At 42.3% G+C, this 19,157-nt stretch overlaps 1 protein-coding gene across 3 annotated transcripts in view; it reads right to left on the bottom strand.

The window, feature by feature from the left end:
- Positions 1–19,157, bottom strand: part of LOC115387012 (voltage-dependent T-type calcium channel subunit alpha-1I-like) — a 157,447-nt gene that overhangs the window by 64,642 nt on the left and 73,648 nt on the right. For all 3 annotated transcript variants that reach the window (XM_030089521.1, XM_030089523.1, XM_030089522.1), the window contains exons 3-4: positions 11,149–11,260; positions 4,705–4,838 (exon numbers count right to left, since the gene is read on the bottom strand). In XM_030089521.1, the coding sequence (XP_029945381.1) occupies positions 4,705–4,838; positions 11,149–11,260 (246 nt within the window). The remainder of the gene's footprint in view (positions 1–4,704; positions 4,839–11,148; positions 11,261–19,157) is intronic.

Here is a 19,157-nt window from a genome sequence, read left to right as displayed (position 1 = left end):
CTTCTGAAGTTTCAAGTCCCACAGTTGAATGAATCCATCTTTGCAGGGATGTAGAGGCACGTCGCAGACCAATTTCCTCCTCGTTTTACAGGCGAAAGTGCAGAAATGCCACACAGCCGCTTGATGAAAATGTCAAAGTGGAGAGAAGAGCACAACAAGTGTTCTGGGGACCGGCGCTTTTCCAGCTGGGGATGGTGGCGTTATTACAACCTGCCTAAAAAACCCCCCCCAAACAATAGTATCTGCGCCGGGTCTAATGATTTGCTATTGAGCTGGTGAGAGACTGAGCAGAGGGCTAAAATGTCAAAAGGGAGCGTTGAAGCAATTAAACATACACGTCCCCCTCTTGGTGAGCCCAAGGACAGTCTTTTGTGTGGCTTGATGAGGTTATGGAATGAGCGATAAACTCACAGGTAGATTACACCGAACAAAATTACAGACAGCTGCACACTCGCATGTACACACATTGAGTTGTTAAAGCTGCAGTGACACACGAAGCAACGAAAAACTGGGGAACAACAAAAAGATCAGAGGTTTGTGTACGTGTGTCTATGTGAATATGAGTGCACACACATAGTGTGTGTGTGTGTGTGTGTGTGTGTGTGTGTGTGTGTGTGTGTTCTATAGAAGTGTTTCTTCCTGTATACATCAATCAGGCCGGTGTGTTTGGGAGGGTAATTAGCAGACTGCCGCAAGCGTCCTTTTCATGATTGTTCTCTATTTTCCACTTTGGTTTTTTTTCTTCCTTTTTTTTCTCCCCATGACGCCTTCATCTCATTGTGATTGGTCAGTAGGTGTGTGTGCGTGTGTGTGTGTGTGTGTGTGTGTGTGTGTGTGCGTCACTTTACTTGTTGCGGTTGGGAGTGAATTATTAGGCCCTACAACATTGTGCACGGTTTTTAAAGATCAGTATGTGATTTGAGAGATAATGGTAAAGCGAGGTTAAGATCAGGGCTTTGTTTGTGCCAGAGATGCACTTTGTTGAATAAATACAGTCAAAAATGTGCCTGTTTTTGAATTTTATGAACACTTAAGGTACAGAGGCTGCTGATCTTTGTGTTAACACGACCCAATATGAGTCAAAGACCAGCGTTAGGTTGGTATAATGTATGTAGCAGTCAGGGCTGAGCTGAAGTAAGCCTGCAGGGAATCAATCTAAGTCACTGCAGACTCCCTGAATTGCATGCAGTGTTTTTAAAAATATTGAAGGGCAAAAAACAAAAAGGTCTGAACTTGAATCAACTCTGAAATGTGTGGTAACTACTCCGTGGCATGGGCGAAGGGCCTTAATCTAAGTTAACATTGAAGCGGAAGTATTTCCGCGGAGTGTGTTTCTGGAATATTTACATAAAAGCCGACAGCAGCCTTTGCCTTTGATAGTTAAAAATGTTCAACTGTGAAGATCTCCAAAGAAAGTGATGGAAATTGTGAGGTACAGTTGCAGTTCGCTCTTGTTTTATCCCGTTTAATTATTCATTACAGCTAAGCTACTAAAGGGTAAGGTCTGGTCGGCGAGCTGTTACTTCGCCCTGTATCCTTGCATCCAGCCTTGTCGTCCGGTTCGTGCAGGGATGTTGCTCTTTAACATGCTTCACACATGGACACATCAGTCTGCCTTTCTTCATACGAGAAGGTCTTTTATCATTTCTTTCGCCTGCTACATTTGCTTCAATCTGTCATTTGCATGCATTAGAATAAATGTGACAATCAAGGCCGACTGAACTGACTCGGGTAAAAAATGTTCATGTTCATGCTTCATTGCCGGGTCAAGAATTGCCATACGTGAGAAGGCACACTAAATTTTCACTGCAAGTTCCAGAGAGGGTGGAAAAAAAGAAGTAAGTCTTGGTGCAGTGGATTAAGCTACAGAAAATATATACAGCAGACAAAATAACACAGACTTCAGCAAGCACTTTCTGTGTAGCAGGGTTAAGGAAATAAACCTCTGTCAGAGCTTGTCTGAAAAAGGGCATGTCAAAAAAGAAAGGGAGAGTGAGCGAGTGAAGGAGGATGAAAGAGTGAGGTGGTGCCCGTGGGTAACACACACCGAGTTCGCAGCAGAATGTCGGCTGCGATTTGGCCCGGCAAGGCTGGCACTGCCCTCTGCAATTAGCCTAGACGCTAATCTAATGGATACTGCCAGGAGAAAAGGGGAAGGCTGCGGCGTTCGCACAAATACGCAAACACAGTCAAACACGTTCACAGATTAAACAAACTTAAATGGCATAAGCTGACAGACAGTAATCTGTGCGGGTAACTCCGCACCGCAAACACACAGACGCGCATTCACAAACTATGAGCATCCGCCGGGGATAAACTGATTCAGCCCAAATGAAGATGAATGTCCCTCCACCTCTCCTGGTAAGCCTGTAGCTCTATCATTGTTTGTTGCCCTTAAACCAGCCACTCTCCCTATCCATCTCCTTTACTCCCTCTCTCTCTCTCGCTCCCTCACACATGCACACTCAGCCGTCACTTCAGAAGACATTACACTGACTTATATTAATTTCCCAGAGAATAATTCCCCCTGTAACTATGACCTGTCAAACGATAATCCTCACTTACCTTAAACACAGTCTTCATGTTAAAAAGCTGAAAAGACTACCAAACATCTTTTCTGCCTGTGTTAGAGAAATGGTTCAGAAAAGTTGGACCTGTGGATGATCTGATCTGATCTCTCTTATCCAAACTAAAGTCACATCTAGACATTTAAACAAAACTCTGAACAAAGCTGCACTCACCAATCATGACTACAGCGTGGACAACATTTGATTTCTGATAGTTTTACAACTTTGAAGATATCATAAATAGTCTACTACGTGCTCTGAATCTATATGGCTAGATAAGGAGCACAAATGCATTTAAATTAAAAAAAAAACAACTCAGTGATTGTTGATGGGAGAGGGATGTTAAGACTGGGAGATGATGATTGCTTTTCTCACAATAATCCACTTAATAGGCGTTTTCTAATCATAACTAAATTACTGTGAAGTCACAAGGAAGCTATCAAGGAAGGTGTTTGCTGATAACACAGAAAACACTGACATCTGACTTTCATCACTTCAGAGCAAAAAATAAGGACAAAAGCCTCTAATGCTATACAGCGGACTACATGAGAAAAGGCAGGTGCAGAGTTGACAATGTCAGGAATCCATCACAGGGCAAACGCACAAAGACAGACAAACACACACATTTACATTCCAGCCTTCGACGCTGCAAGACGAGAATACTGTCACAGTTTAATTTGAAGAAGAATGAAGCTACGTCTTCAATACATGAGTTGCTGTGTCAGTTGATAGTGTGAGCATGTTTCTTCCAGATCCATCGGCCCTATGGAGATATTTAAGGATAAAAAGTGAAAATGTCCCAATTAAGTGTAGATTATGGTGTCCTCAACTGTATTTAATGACCACATTATTTCCAATTTTATTAAAATACAAGCAGTTCTAAGTAAACTGTTCCCCAGATTAGACTAGAGGAACAGTGACAGATTACTATAATCAAAAGCTGGGAAACAACAAGTCCTGGAGCCAACGAGTCCTTCAAATGAAACTGCGAAATAGGTTGTTTGTCATTGGTTCTCACAATGACACGTGTAAGTGTTTTGTCATCTGACCCCACAATCGACAGGACAACATAATTAGTCGGAGGCCTCCGCAGCCGTAACAACACACACTCCCGGAAATAAAAGCAATTTTGTCAACTGACACGGAGAAAAAACAGTCTGTAACTTCTACAGCTGCCAAAAGGCTCAATCCAGCTTCAGTATGACATTTTGCAGCATTTGCTGAAATTGGCCGATGTCCAGTAAAAGTGGTTTTCCTCAGCGTCCAGAAATCAGAGCAGTATGTTTACTTTGGGTAGCACTCTATTCTGTCAAAAAGCTTGATGCATTGTTATATTTTTGTGGCAACCGATAATGTAATAGTTTACAATATCGCAATGACATTTTGAAATCATTTCATACGAGACAGGTTTTTTTTCCCCTGCAAAACGTTTCAGAGAAAATCTCTGATTTTCAGCTCCCATTACAACCCTGAATTCATTTGGATGTGATCTTCGGACCCTCGACTCCGCCAGTTACAAGGTGCAACGAACGGTGAGGTGGTGATCACGGCGTGGGGTGACGAGCCGGTGACCGGCGCTGGATGCTTGCCGTCAACAAGCCGTTGAGAGGTTTCAACACGAGCCGCAGTACAAGGCTGACGAAACCAGCGGGGCATGAAATATGTGTGAATGAAAAACAGAGACTGCACACTGGATTGTAAATAAAACTGTGTGTAAGAGGGGGACACATCTCAAAAGTTGAGCAAAGTTGTATTATGGGCCAGTGTGTGCTCATATGTCCCTTTACTAGGATTTGAACAGCTATTTAATTCCAGGTTTTTCCATTTTCATGATTTGAGAAAATATAATTAATATCTTCATAAAGACAAAAGTTGGCTCATAAAAACCTTTTTTCTTTTTAAATTCAGATTGCTGCATTACAGTTGATCTTAGTGCATCTAATACAGAGCTTAGATTTAAACTACCAGTAAACAAATTCAGCTTTGCACTATGATTAGATAATAGTGATCGTTATACAGTCATGTCTGAGGTAGTAGAAATTACAGTACTCAGAAGAGGTTTTGACTTTTTCTTTCGCTTCGATTTCAAGAGCCAAAAAGCATAATTACTGCTGACATTTTAAGGCAGATTTCTTACCCCGCCATGACAATGAAGAAGTCCAGCCTGTTCCAGGTATCGCCCAGGTAGCAGCGGCGGCCAAAGATCCCAAGCGCCACCATCTTGACCACCATCTCCAGCGCAAAGAAGATGTAGATGAATGCATCAAAGGCCTGTCAGAAAGGAAAAGCGCACAGGAAATAGAAATAGGCGTTAGCAAGAGGAGAAAACATAATATGCCTTTTATACTGTAGTTGCAACACATGGTCCAGGCATCTGCTTCATCTTGTGTGTTCATGAAATCGCAAGGCTCAAGCTGTTTACAGAAGTCAATGTTCTTCTTTCAAGATGATAAAAGGCACTTTTTATGGTTAAAATCTGTTTTTTTCTAAAGTGTATCTATTAGACAATTCGAAACAATGATGATTTTACAGTTTTCCACCTTTCAAAAGCCATCGCTTAGCACAAATTCAGACTCCAGCATATTCATCTCGGAGCTTAACATTAGTTATTTTCCAAACTGCCCTTTTAAATGCCACAGATTATGGTCTGATAGCAAACCAACCGAGCAAAATGATAAGCGATGATCGCGACGGTCCGTGCAAGTGTGCTGGTGTTGTGCGCTCTCATCAGATGAGTACAAAAGCACCGGCGGCTACTGATGGAGCCAAGTTTACTGTTAATCAGTCCTAATATAATGCTGCACAAAACATATGGTGTTCCATCTGAAGCGGCCCACGCTGCAATACTTGAATCACAGCAGAAATGAGAAGTAAACAAGGAAAAATAACGCGGGAAGATCCAGGTCAAACCTCCGAGAAAACAGAGATGGAGGGAGATAAATAGAGAACCAGAGACAGATGAGGACAGATCTCTGCCATGTCCTGCTCGCATTGTTATGTTCAGATCGCTAGCTAAACCGTCTATTGTATTTTCGGAACAAAACTCTTTCCCACTGCTTGGCCCCGGGGTGTATGACTGGCTTTGCTGCCTTGTTACATATTCCTGCAGCAGATAACTCGAGCTGCTACCTCTTGACACAAAGATTTCAGAGGTCTAAACATTCAAATGAAGTCGCTGCTGCTTGAGGAATCATCGTGTTTTAGAATTTGGGCTGCTTAGTTTGTCAGCCATCCCCATGGGGAAAACACACACACACTGTACACACACAGACATATGCAGAACACACACAAATACACACTGCGCCGCCATCCTCCAAACAAGGTCCATTTTCTGTAATCGCTTTACCCAGAGTACACTTGCAGAGGTCCAGAGACGTTTTTCCAGCCAACAGTGGGCAAACTGAACTGTAAACCCCGAAAACATCCCCAGTAAGAATGTGCAACACAACCGATCCATCTTCTTTTTTTTCTGCTTAGTTCACATTTGGCTGTGCTGAGACACAGAAAGAAAAAAAACCCGGACATCCACAACTTCCTCATGCTCAATGTGGGGAATCTAAGCAATTGCTGCACAACCTTAATAACCTTGCTTGTTGCTCATCACTGTAAATATTGTGTTAAAGATGTTATTATATATATATATATATATATATATATATATATATATATATATATATCCTGTTCTTCCCTTTCTTTCTTTATAGATGTTCATATGATTGCAAATATTGGGACTTTTTGAATTTCAAAATGTTTATATTTATTTTTATTCCCATTCTCTAACATAATACTTGCCTCTCTCCTCTTATATCCTGTTGCTGTTTGTTCTTTTTTTTTTTTCTTCTTCTTATAGAGAGTGAAACATTCCTTGCTTGTCATGTACAAACTTGGCCAATAAAAGTTGATTCTGATTCTAAAAATATATATAACAACATCAATGTGTAAGGACAAAACACGAGCAAAAAGTGAGTTTAAAATAATAAATTGTCCTCATCAGGAGATGAACAGGAGTGGTTTTAAAAGCTAAAAATGTGCAGATTGAATACAGTACAGTATATTCAGTACAGCTAAATGCTGCTCTCAGATGATAAAGTACACTATATAATTTAGGGATTTTGTGTGAATCTTCCACAAATCATGACACAAACCAATATACGGTCTGTAAAGGGAAACAATTTTCCAAAAGCACTTCAAGGTTTATACCCTTTTCACTTTTCGGTCAGGTAGAGACTTAACAAGGACCCACAGTGGGCCAGAAAACATAAATCTGTGGGATTTTTTTCCCCAACCACAGGTAATATGCTTCATTTGGAGACATTTTTCACTCGGTATTGATGAAGATGGCGTTTGCAGCTACAGACTGCATTGAGACAAATGGAGTGTGAAATTCTGTGGATTTATTCATCCAGCACTGGTAGTTTAGAGGATGTTTTTTTTTTGTTTTGTCTTTTGTGTGTGTCTCAGTCAGAGAGATTGGAAAAAGAAACAGTGATCTGTTGTCTTGTTCTATAAGTGTGGACATTATCTGTTGTTCCTGGTTATTTTTAAAGATCTAAATCTCTCAGAGCTGAGGCAGAGGTGTGCGGGACTGACTGCAGGTTGCACGAATGTGAGCAGTGACACGCACATGGTGATCAGCGTATTGGCTGTGCTTTTCGGCGCTAATGCAAGCCCGGCTTTGTGTGTGAATGCACGAGCATGACTGTGCCTCGTAATGCATTTGAAACGTCCACGCATGTCCCATCATTACTCATTCACTCACACAGAAAACCACAAGCATCAGCTCAAACACAGCCGGCATGTCGAGCTGGCGGAATTCAATAGGATAGACGAGAAAACCGGTCTCACATGCTGCTTAAATGATGTTTTGATAAATAATGCAGCCTACATGCTTCACATGTAATCCGACGTTGGCTGCATCAGTCAAATCCCCGGCGTGTTCCGCACTGACTGAAAGGGAAATGGATTCATCATCGCTGCTTGTCACCACCAGTAGCTTCCTCTTCACTCGGCCTATCAGGTTTCATCATCAACGTGATTTGTCAAGAGGTCTGTCGTGTGACGGCTCCCTTTCATGATCTGAAACCGGGGCTGGTGTGGAAAGCCACTTCATACGCTGTCATGGCGCCACTTTATTTGGCAGGAAGGAGGGACATGGTAAGTAGGTCATCAGGACCGTGGTGGTGGAGCATCGAAGAAGAAGAAGACCGTGTGTGTGTGTGTGTGTGTGTGTGTGTGTGTGTGTGTGTGTGTGTGTGTGTGTGTGTGTCTTCCTCCACTTGTGCCTGACAAAATTAATCAGTGCATAAAAGCAAAGGCAACATGAGGACGAGCGCCTGTCCACCGCTGACAGAGAGGACATAAAGAGGAATGCCAGACGTCTGTGTGGCTTCCAAAGATTTAAAGATGTCTTAAAAACGGCAGCACAGGTGCTGATTTAAAGATATAATAAACCTTGTCCCAAACAAATTAATGCAGGAGGACCGGCAGATTTCCTTTAGAGCAACAGCAAAAATCAAGTGAAGGCAGCTTGTCTGAAAACGAGTTTCACTTTATTTCGACGACTTGTTTATTTAAATTCAATGCAGACCTTTGAGTGACTGTGATGAGAGAGATCGCCAAAGATGAGAGTGAGTTAAACAAGTTGCACGGGCATTTGGTTATGGAGACAGTTTCATAAACATGTGACTCTCATTTGAGGTAACATTTTATGACCCAAACTGTACCTGTGACATTGTTTCTGTATTGATTAATAAATATCTAATTCTATTTATAATCATATAACAAACCGTGTTTCACATTCAACAGAGCATCACACTTCAGCTTCCAGAAATCACCATGCCTGGCACGATATGTGAAGCCAACAACTTCAAACTCCTGAGACACTAACAGTGATTTTAAATCAGATCAGCAAATCTGCAAGGAGGCGTCTTTTTTTTTCTTAAGTTTGGGCAGCTGGTAAAGATGAAGCTCACAGCAACCTTATCAAACAGTAATTCATGCTTTCATTATACCACAGCTTTAGAAGTGGAACACACTTTATCTAAAGACATCTTCTCTCACACATCTCCAGCTGGTCCAGAATGTAACTGTTTATTCCAGCCTGGGTCCACTGGCTGAACGTTAGAGTTCATTTTAGAATTTTCTTTTTTTTTTTTTTTTACTTACTGTTTGGATGATCTTGCCCTGCTTTACCTCTCTGAGCTGCTTCACCCCTCCAGACCTGCCTGGTGCCTCAGGTCTGCTGATCAGCCGAGTCTTCAGGCTCAGAGAGGAAAGAGACTTTTCTGCAGTGAACTGTAAAATTCATTCTCAATTGGCCTTAAAAAATCATTTTTCCCTTTAGCTTCCGACCCAGCATGGCACTGTATCTTCTTTTATTGTTTTATAGTCTCAATTGTGAATTTATCATAATTATTATTGCACAGCACATTGCTTCAGCCATGTGGCTCATTTTTTAAAGTGCTATAGATATAAAGTTGAGTTGAGTGGGTCTGTTTAAGAGGAAGGTTTTTAATCGACCTCTATTTGTGATCATGAGAATATTTGAGCTTCTCGGTTATTAACAGAAAAAGGTTTTCATCAGTGTCTTTTCACCGTTGCCTTCCGAGCAGATTTCCATCTTTCTCCAAGGTGATTGTCTGACTGATTCTGGCTGTGAATAGATGTTTGTAGCGGCTGAACGTCTTTTGTAAAGGTCACACATTCACTGATTGCTCCAGATTGTGATCTGTCCCATCAGTCATGACATCCACCTGCTCTGGATGTTCATGATGAAATAAGCTTGATGGGGCTGTCAGCTCAGCTTTGGACGGCAGAACCTTGGATTCCAAAACTGCCACATGAATAAATCATTAATAATATTCTTACATGGTGGAAGGCTAAGCCACTTTTTCAAAAGCTGGCTTCGTGTGGATTTAGTCCTGCACTGTTGTTGGGGGGGCTATCGGCACTGGCCAAGCCCCCCTTTCACTAAAGTCTTGTGAAAGCTGCGGTTCAAGGCTCTGCCTTGATACATATCACAACTTAACCTCTGAAAATGGCGCCTGAACTGATCCCGGCTGTTACCCGCCTCCGGGAAGGAAGCGGTATTTGGATGCGATATTTCACAGCGGGCCAGAGAGCCATGTGAGGGCCACTCTAACTACCTCGGCCCTGTCAGCAAAAATCCCTCCTGTTACCATTAGCAACCAGGAGAACAGGACCCCTCACACTACCTGGGGAGACAATATGCTTGTTAGAGAGACAAAGGATGGAGGGAGTGTGTAGGACGGGGGAACGGGAACACGGGGAGGAGTGAAGACGGCATTTGAGCGTTTGGGAGATGCAAACGGGAAAAGCGATAAAGCAGAAAGAGCTGCAGTTTTTAAACTGTGGTAAACACTTATTCTAAATCTCCCCACCAAATAAAAGTAAAAAAAAAGAAGAGAAAATCCGACAAGATGAATAAACCTATTATAGTTCAGCTTCGAGGGCTTCATTTGATTTTATAATCCACCTTAATGTGCTGTAGGCAACTGAGATATGGCAGCGCAATCAGTCAACAGAACAGCGGGCGAACGAGACCAACACAAAGCTGAGAGCGCACGCTGCCGCCGCCGCCGCCGCCGCAAGGATTTCTCAGAGTCAATGGACAGAAATCAGAAATCAGCAACCCGATGCATGTGCGGCAGAATTAGGTCGTCCCTGTCGCACCTGAAATTGAGCCTGCCAAATTCACTTCAATAAAAAGCAATTACAACCCCAGAGGTACACACACCGCATCCACAGCCAACTGGCAAGGCACCCACTCAGAAACACACTGCTCACATCAGCCAAACACAGCCCAGACAAAGAATGGCGAAATGTTTAGCTTTTTTAAAAATACAATGTTACATCTGTAGGCTCACAATATAACATCATCCATGTCTCCAGTTTTGCTATTTTTTTTTCTTTATGATCTGTTAAAGAATCAGTTAAGCAGTTAAAATCTAAAAAAAATAAATGAAAAGGAACTGAAAGAAGATTTAATACAACAACCTGACTCTCCGAACAATGAAAAGTATAACGTTATACGTCTTCTGTATATAATGAGCAGCTGGTAGGGGACGTTTGTTGTATATAAATAATAAACTGGCAAACTTCCTTTAAATATTTATTGTGAGTTCAGCCATAAATTGCAGTGAAAGTACAATTAAAGCCTGCGGGCAAAGCTCTGTCACCTATAGCCTGTGCGCGCAGCTATCAAGCACATTTTAAACTGCCGGCTCTTTTTCTCCATAAATTGTTTTCTCATCACAAAGTGGAAGAAAGTTCCACGTGGTTCCAGAAGTCCGTATAAGAACAAATGAACTCGCCGTGCCACGGTTCAGAGCGCAGGAGGAAATCTAAACATTCCCGGAGGGGGAAAACACTGAAAGTGTATCTGCGTCACAGGTTGAGAAACTGTGACGGTGTAGAGTTTATTTCAAATAATTGATCATTCTGTCTTCTGCTTTCCTCGGTGTGCTGACATGTTGTTTTTACACTTATAGACACACACACACACACACACACACACACACACACACACACACACACACACACACACACGGGTCTGCCTTACCTGGAGTATTTGGCAGCGGTCCGAGGTGCAGTCGATGTTCTCGCAGGGCTGGTACATGCCCAGAGTCACACAGTTGAGCAGGATCACCATGATGCTAATCCTCTCGAACCACGTATTAACAGGCCTGGGGTTAAGGAGCGTCACAGCTGAGGAGGGATACATTTCTAAATGCAAATATCTGAAGCTGGAATGCAGCAATGAAGTGATGTGGTTACAACTCCAAGAAAATAAATAGCAAAAGTGAAGTGAGTTTAATGTCAAACCAAATCAATGCACAGATGTAAAAGCAACACTTTTTTCTGCACTGTTGTTTGTGCAGTTCTGTCAATACCGCACAAAGCTTCACCCCAATCAACAGATTCTCCCATATTCTAGTTATTCTTTAGACAAACAAAACTTTTCAACTTTGAAACAACAAAACTCCAGAATTAATCACATCTGTTTGGTTTATTTTGTTCCTCTCTGACAAAATTGCTTTTCTAAATCTCAGTTTCACGCCTGTATCCAACAGCCAAACAAAAAATAAAGAAGTCTTAAAATGTGTTTCTTTTGCAATACTTCTGTAATACTCCTGTACTGGCCTCCTGTCTGAACTATGCTAGGAAAAAAAATTAAGAATTTTTTTTTCTTAATTCGAAATGACTTCCTAATGTAATAATTTAGTGAAACTAAACTGATCAATCTGACTTAGAATGAAAACCCATAACTGAGCAATTATTTTCTAGTCTCTTGTTGGACACATTAATTGAATACAGCCTAATCTGGTGTCCTGGGATGTTTATTTATCCTGTCGGTGCAGATCCAGGCAGTGAAGGGAGGCGTGTTTGTTGTAAACTCCTGGGTAGCATGAGTGGGTGGTGGGCTGTCGGACACCACAGGATGAAAAGACGCTAACAAGAGGATCCGAAACGGCTCTTATTAGAGATGGAAGTGGAAATGATGTCCATGTGCTGCTCGCTGCTCTTATCAGTCAGAAATATTGCAACTATTAGATGGAAACTTAATGCAGTCATATCATATTAACAATTTAGGAGTTTTCTGGTAAAAAGCACTTTGCATTCAAACAAATACTGAATGGGTGTCAACATTCACATCACGCATATACACGTACCAAGGCATTCGCGGGCTGAGTGATCACCCAGCTGCCACTCTGTAACGGAGCAATTCATTATTGACAATGAGGCTTATTTTTTCCAGCTCGATCGCAGGTGTCAAGTAATCAAACCCATGCCACAGTAAATGTCTGTATTATTTCCCAGGTTCGCCAAAGTGCACTCGCCCTTTTTTTTTTTTTTTCTTTTTAAATCAAAATGATCAATCATACAGCCCCAACTGAAGAGAGAGAAACAACCTGAAAACATCCAGTTTGATATACAGCTTGCCTCCGACCTCAGTCTGCCTCTTTTCTCACCCCTTAAATCCAGCTTGTTACGCCTCGGGGTGCTTCACCACCCATCTTTACACCTGCACTCTGGATCCTCCAGCACGGGCTTTCTTTAAGAGTTAATGCAAGATAATTGCACCGATTTGAGGCAAATATGAATAAAAGTGGAAAAAAGCTCCATGCCATGCATACGATAGTGGGCTTTGTGCCCGTCATAATCACTATAATGCAGTTAAAACTCTTCCACAGTTTTCCACTCCTTTAATATCTTAAGCTGTCAGCTTATGTTCCTTCAGTTTCAGAGGGCCTGCTCTATCCTCTTAGGGTTTGTCTTACTTTTTGTGTTTGTTCTTCTTACAGACTGAGCTTAAAATCGTCTTTTGTTCTTATGGATGGCGCACTGAAGGACCTTCCGCTCTCTGCTTGAAGATGCGTGCTCATATGTGGTGCTCGACGCGCACTTATCAGCAACAATTTTTCACTTGGATGGCCGCCACAAATATTTATGAATTCAGCCAAGGACAGACTCTGCAGTGCCCAAAGTTGTCTGCATAAAAGATTAATAGCCAACTTTGAATTGCAGGACAAGCCCTTTTTGATTTATTTAATTTATTATTATTTGTGTGCTTTGAATTATTAACCCAGAGGAAGAGTGTTAACCATCTTGTGTGTAACAGCTTCCGTCATCAGATGACCTCTCAGTGAACTCACCTTGCAATGACACACCTAATATCTCATCGGGCTGCATAAAATAAAACCTGAAAATGCATCATAAAGTCACATAAAAGGATTTTGTTCAGCTTGAGGAAATTCAAAAGGAATCTGGAGCACACTTTAAATAAAATCTCGCATGAAGATACACTATATATCTTATTTCTTTTTATCTTAGGATTATACGGTTGGAAACATCCTTGTTGCTCTTTTCTCTCGTCTTTATTCTGCAAGAAAATACAGCCGGAGACGCGGACATAAATGCCGCCCTATCCATTAATCTTGATGTCTCTCCATACCGCACGCTCCTCTCCGCTGTGTCGGGTCTCGCTCCCGCACCTCTCTCTGGGGCGAGCGAAACGGGAAGAAATGATATCACAATAATGCTTTCAAAGAAATATTTTTATGAAGTTGGTCTGCCTTCTTTTCCTGCTTTCCTCATCTAACCACCAATTCTGTCTTTGAAATAAAGGCCTAATCCCCTTTGGGCGACAGCGTTTCTCCTCCGCTCCCTGCACCAATTCTTTCTCAATATCATTTCAATTTCCCCTGCTTTGCATCTTGCATCTCCCTCCTTCGTTTGTCCCCCCCTTCTCAGCTTCTTTTCTTCTTTTTTTTTTCCCCCCACTCCGAACAAACAACGGACAATTTTGCTCTCCATGCAAAAACAAACACAAACACTTTGGGACATATTATACCTCTACTGGCAATGAAAAATCAATCAGGCCGACTGTGTGACTGTGTGAGTGTGTATGTGTGAGTGTGTAGTGCTCCCACAGTGCAACTAAAGAACCTGCCTGAGGTCTTGTGTTAGCAAAGTGAGAGCTGAAAAAACTGGTGGGGGGAACACGATAGTCGGGAAGAAAAGAAGGTATTCAAAAAGCTCAGAAAAGTTGTTTGGGACTTTGCTGTAAACAAACACAAGGCGGTGGGACAAAAGGACAGAAGCTACCGCCAGGCGCCGCCGCGCCTGTTTTGAACCCACTGAAAAATCCCGTCGTAGCTTAAAGTCGACAATGAAAGTCTTTGGAGAGCGGCTCAGGAGGAACAGCTCCCTGCATTACATGCAAAACAGCGGCGCTTACGCTCCGCCGCGACACGTGGAGACGTGACTCAGCGCCGGTTCGGGGCTGAGTTTCTGAGTTTCTCCGTCATGCTGACCCCGGACCTCGGCCTCCCCGGGGGAGCGGGAGCAGCAGGCGGCTGACTCACGCCCAGCTGATTCCAGGGTGTGAGCTGACGCACGCTCACGCCGCTCCTCGATCACGCAGGGCGGCGGCGAAAGGATGCTTCCAGCAGGAGTGAATGGAGGAACGCCGTCATTGAGCTTCAACACTTAATTTGATTGATGCTGAAAACGCTGAGCCTCCACGTGTGACCGGGGATGTTGTGTCTCTGTCTTCTTCTCCGTTTAGCATCGCAACTCCTCACTCTCTCGCCGCTCTCGCATTCAGTCTAATCTTCTTAGGATGCGGACGGGGCCTCCTCTCTGTCTTTACTCCCGTCTCATCTTTTCGCTCCTCTTCTTCTCCGCGTCTCTACCTATTTTTATGCCTGTCCCTCTGCGTCAATACAGATTTCGTCAGACACTTGGCCTCCCCTTTCATCCATTTTTTTCCTATTTGGGGCTTTCCGACTTTATCAGGCTTTCTGTCTCCCTCTTTGACAAAAACATTTCTTTACTTTGCGTCTGTGATTCTCTCTCTGTCTCACCCTCAGATGCACTAAAATAACAAACAAAGGGAGCTTGACCTTATTCATCCCACCTGTAGGATGCTGGGAGACACTGTATTAAAAAACAAATCATTCTAATCATGACTATGTGAAAATGATGGGCTCCGGTGCGAAAAACAATTTATTACCTGAGTGGATTTTCTTATTTATTTTCAGAAAACTGTATTTCCCTGCTGAACGCGACTTCCAAACACGAAACTCCAGCAGTGCTACAAATTTTGAATAACTACATATAATATATTAAGCCTCGGCACAAAGCTGCTGTTTAATCTTTAAAAACTTCAAACCTACATTATTAGGACGGCATACATTCCTGTGTCAATGACATTAAATATACACATTTTTTTACTCGCGTGTGAAAAAATTATGAATCTACCCTGCTGTTAGACATGATAAAGTAATTTCTGAACATTTACACACAGCCTACAGCCAATTCAACATCTCCAATTAACCTGCGTGACTTTTGGGTGGAGAGAGCTGAAGTACTCAGGAAACATGATAAATCCACACAGAAAGGTCCCTTCATGGACTCATACCTGGCACTGACTGTTTGGATTTAACACTACTAGAAGGGTGGACCTTTTTTTTTGTGTGTGTGTGGAATTCAAAGTAATGACACTGAATAATGAACGTCACAGATGTGAATAAACACTCTTAACCTGCACTCGGGCTGTGCGATATCAGGTGAACATGTGGAATCCCTGACAGTAATCCTGTCGACTATTGGGGGAAATACAAAACAGCAGAAGCTTTCATACTGGTTCTGTCAATTAAAATGTTAGTTTTTTTCTGCACATGTTGTCACCTCAGCCATTCACATCTCCATGGTGGGAGGGCATTTTGAGCATCTCTATCTGATTGGCTAAACATGCTGACCATCAGAACCTGATTCTACGAAGGATTGGAAACATGATGACGTTTGCATAATGTATTACAATTCCGCATTTTGTGATATGTATATTGTATGTTGCGATTGCAATAAAACTGTACAGTCACAAGCCTCAACATTCAGAATTTAAGCGTGTACTTTCAGATTAAACTGTTTAGAGTTTGTTATTCTCTTTAAATTTCCGGCCTCTGGTGAAGTAAGTTTATTCGCACGGGACGCAGTAAATTTGTTCCTCGGGGCAGAAAAAGTAAATAAGCAGACGGGGGAACACTTTAAAGCAATGTAGGTGGTGTGCATCTTCTCCATACCTCCCAGAAAATCAAACCCCAAAGGAAAAGCATGCAGACTCCACACAAAACACTCCCGGTCTGGATTCAAAGAAGAACCATTGTTCTTTAAGGCAAACATGACTAATTTCATCAATTAAGGTCCCATGCTTTCACATGTAACCCAACATTGTTACTCAAGACCAGCAGTGCAGAGACAGAATTCAAGAAATAAACATTTAGGAATCTAGCTTCGGTGCAGCGATAAAAACAACATATAACAAATAGTTCAGTTTGATGCAAGAAACAAGTAAATGTTTACGTCAGGGGTATCAAACATAAGGCTCATGGGCCAAAACCGTCCTGCTAAGCTACGGCGCTAATGGTGAAAATCTGAAAGAGCAGTGGACACAACAGAACAGTGATAGCCGAGATGAGATATTGGTGATTCTGCCATGACAGGTAGCTACGGCATCGCTATCAAACTAGTCTCCAAGCCACTCTGTCAGGGTGAGTTTATAAAAACATGCATTATCCAGCAGCTATAGAGGAAATCCTTTGGACATTTCACTGTATTGCACCACAAGGTTTCATTAAACTTGGCTGGATGTTGAGACTGAAGTCAGTCTTCCTATTTTGGATCTTTACGTGAACACTCCGATGGTAGACTCCATCTCAAGCAGAGCTTGTTGAGCATACACAGAAAGCAACATTCCATATCTGTATGACTCTTTTTCTTTAATCCTATTCAACAGTAAATCCAGTGTGCCCCTCCTGATTTCGCACTCTCTTTCTCGCTCTCTTAATATTTGTTTGAGTCTTCATGGAAGTGTATTTATTATTGTTGCGGGGCCCTCAATATTTTTTCATAATTGTTTCTGGAGGCACAAACAAAAAAAAAAAGTTTGCAAGAAATGAATGAACGATTAAGGTTTGTGCGTGTGTGTAAATCAATAAATAACGTAGGGCTGACTCCAATCAGGCTGGAATAACCCAATCAGCAGCTTCATATGTGTTTATACTTTGAAGAGCAGCATAACAAATGGCTGAACGAGTTCCGTAATGTGCAATTCACAGTGAGGATTTTTGATTAAGCCCTAGGCTTTCGTCCATCTGTGTGTGTGTGTGTGTGTGTGTGTGTGTGTGTGTGTGTGTGTGTGTGTGTGTGTGTGTGTGTGTGTGTGTGTGTGCACTCCTGTGAGCACCCTCAGGATCACTCTCATTCAAAGTGAATCAAAATGACATGCTGCTCCTCACTGTGGCACTGATCCCCGTCCCTTCTCCCACATGAGAACACAGCATGATAGGTCACACACTGTTTATCTCTCCCTCTCTCTCTCTCACACACACACACACACACACACACACACACACACACACACACACACACACACACACACACACACACACACACACACACACAGACACACACACAAGTACACAAAACACCTAGGTCTTGCAGTATTCCTCAGAACATACAAAAACAGACAGGCAGTCATATACACACTAAGTTCTCCCAAAATCTTTGTGACAACCACTGTCCCGTCTCATTTGGCGAATTCTCAGATTGTTTGTGTGCAAAAAAAAAAAAAAAAAAAAAAAAAGAAGAAATAAAAGCCAGAATTTTGGAGGGTGTCACAACTGTGTGCCGCACGGTGAAGAGGGTGCTGCCGGAAGAGGAATCCATCACAAACGCTCAGAGACTGCTTATTCACCGGCATCTAATCCAGAGCGTCTCTGCACAGCGTCGGGAATCAGTCACACTTTTGTTTTAACTTTATAAACTCTTGTGTTCTGTCCTTGCGTCACTGCCTTTGTCTGGACTCGTCCCCTGAAATGTGAGCGCACGCGGCAAACTGCCAGAGACCTTCTCACCTAACTCATTCGGCTCTCATTCCTCTCTTTACCCCACTTAATTTCATCGTACCCTGTGGGAAAATTGATCAATGAGCCCATCTACTGTCGCACGCAGAATTTCTCTGTCTGGCCCTTCTGGCTGATTGGCCTAATTTCTATACCTCTTGGTGCACAAGGCTGCTCGGCTCATCCTTCCTACTGTCTGCCAAATCTCATTTCCCTCTGAAATTTCTCGCAGAGTCCTTGCTTTGTCTCATTTCAACTTTGGAAACTCAGGAAGTCACCTTTTCATCGAGCATGAGTAGCCATTTGCTAGAATACGAGTGAGGAAAAAGCCACTTTGCGGTGTTTCCATTGAAGCTCTTAATAAAAAGCTCCGTATAACAGGAGGCTCAAAGCTCTGCATCCAAAGGGGCACACAAAGCAAGGCGCACCTTGAATAACAAGTAAACCACCATCTTAAAAGCCTCGAGCAAACTGCAGCATGTGTTTTGTAAGTGCTGCTGTGCTTGTCTCAGCAAATGCACCCCTCTCACTCCAAGCCCTGAACAACAAAAAAAAAAAAAATAAAGTTTGCTTACAAGTAAAGCGCTCATTGCCCTGTGCACACTCCGAGCCACTCCCATTCAAAACATCATTTCAAATATCAGGGATTATTTTTGCATATTCCGCCCGCGCTGAAATCCGTCTTTGCTCGGTAACAACACTTGCAGTCTTGAAGATAAGACCTTCTTCATTATATGAAAAAGGAGAGGTTGTTGAGAAAAGTAGAAAAAAAATGCCTTGTGTCATGCAATAAGTAAAAGTAGATAGAAGAAGTCCAGGAAACACAGATATTTCTTCAAACAATGTATATGCAAAAGACATTATACACAGAACTGTGTTACATACAGAATATATGAAGCTGCAGTATTAGAGAATTTGAAAGAAAAGCCTGCAAGCTCACCGAAAAACTTCATTTCATTTTACCAGCCCATGGATGCATCCCCTCAATAATGTGCTCAGTGTTCCTATTAAGGCTTCTCCTGATGCTCAAAGTAATGTGAGTAAAGTCTTTGCTCATTTGCTGGTATTTTCAAATAACTGCAGTCGAATTACAGCTAATGTAAACGGTATATTTGGCACGTAGAGCTCACTCATTCACTCACACTGCAAAGTGCTCGGCCTC

Source organism: Salarias fasciatus, chromosome 4, assembly GCF_902148845.1.
Source record: "Salarias fasciatus chromosome 4, fSalaFa1.1, whole genome shotgun sequence".
Taxonomy (NCBI): domain Eukaryota; kingdom Metazoa; phylum Chordata; class Actinopteri; order Blenniiformes; family Blenniidae; genus Salarias; species Salarias fasciatus.
Note: the sequence above shows the minus strand (reverse complement) of the source record. Positions and strands in the feature narration are given on the sequence as shown.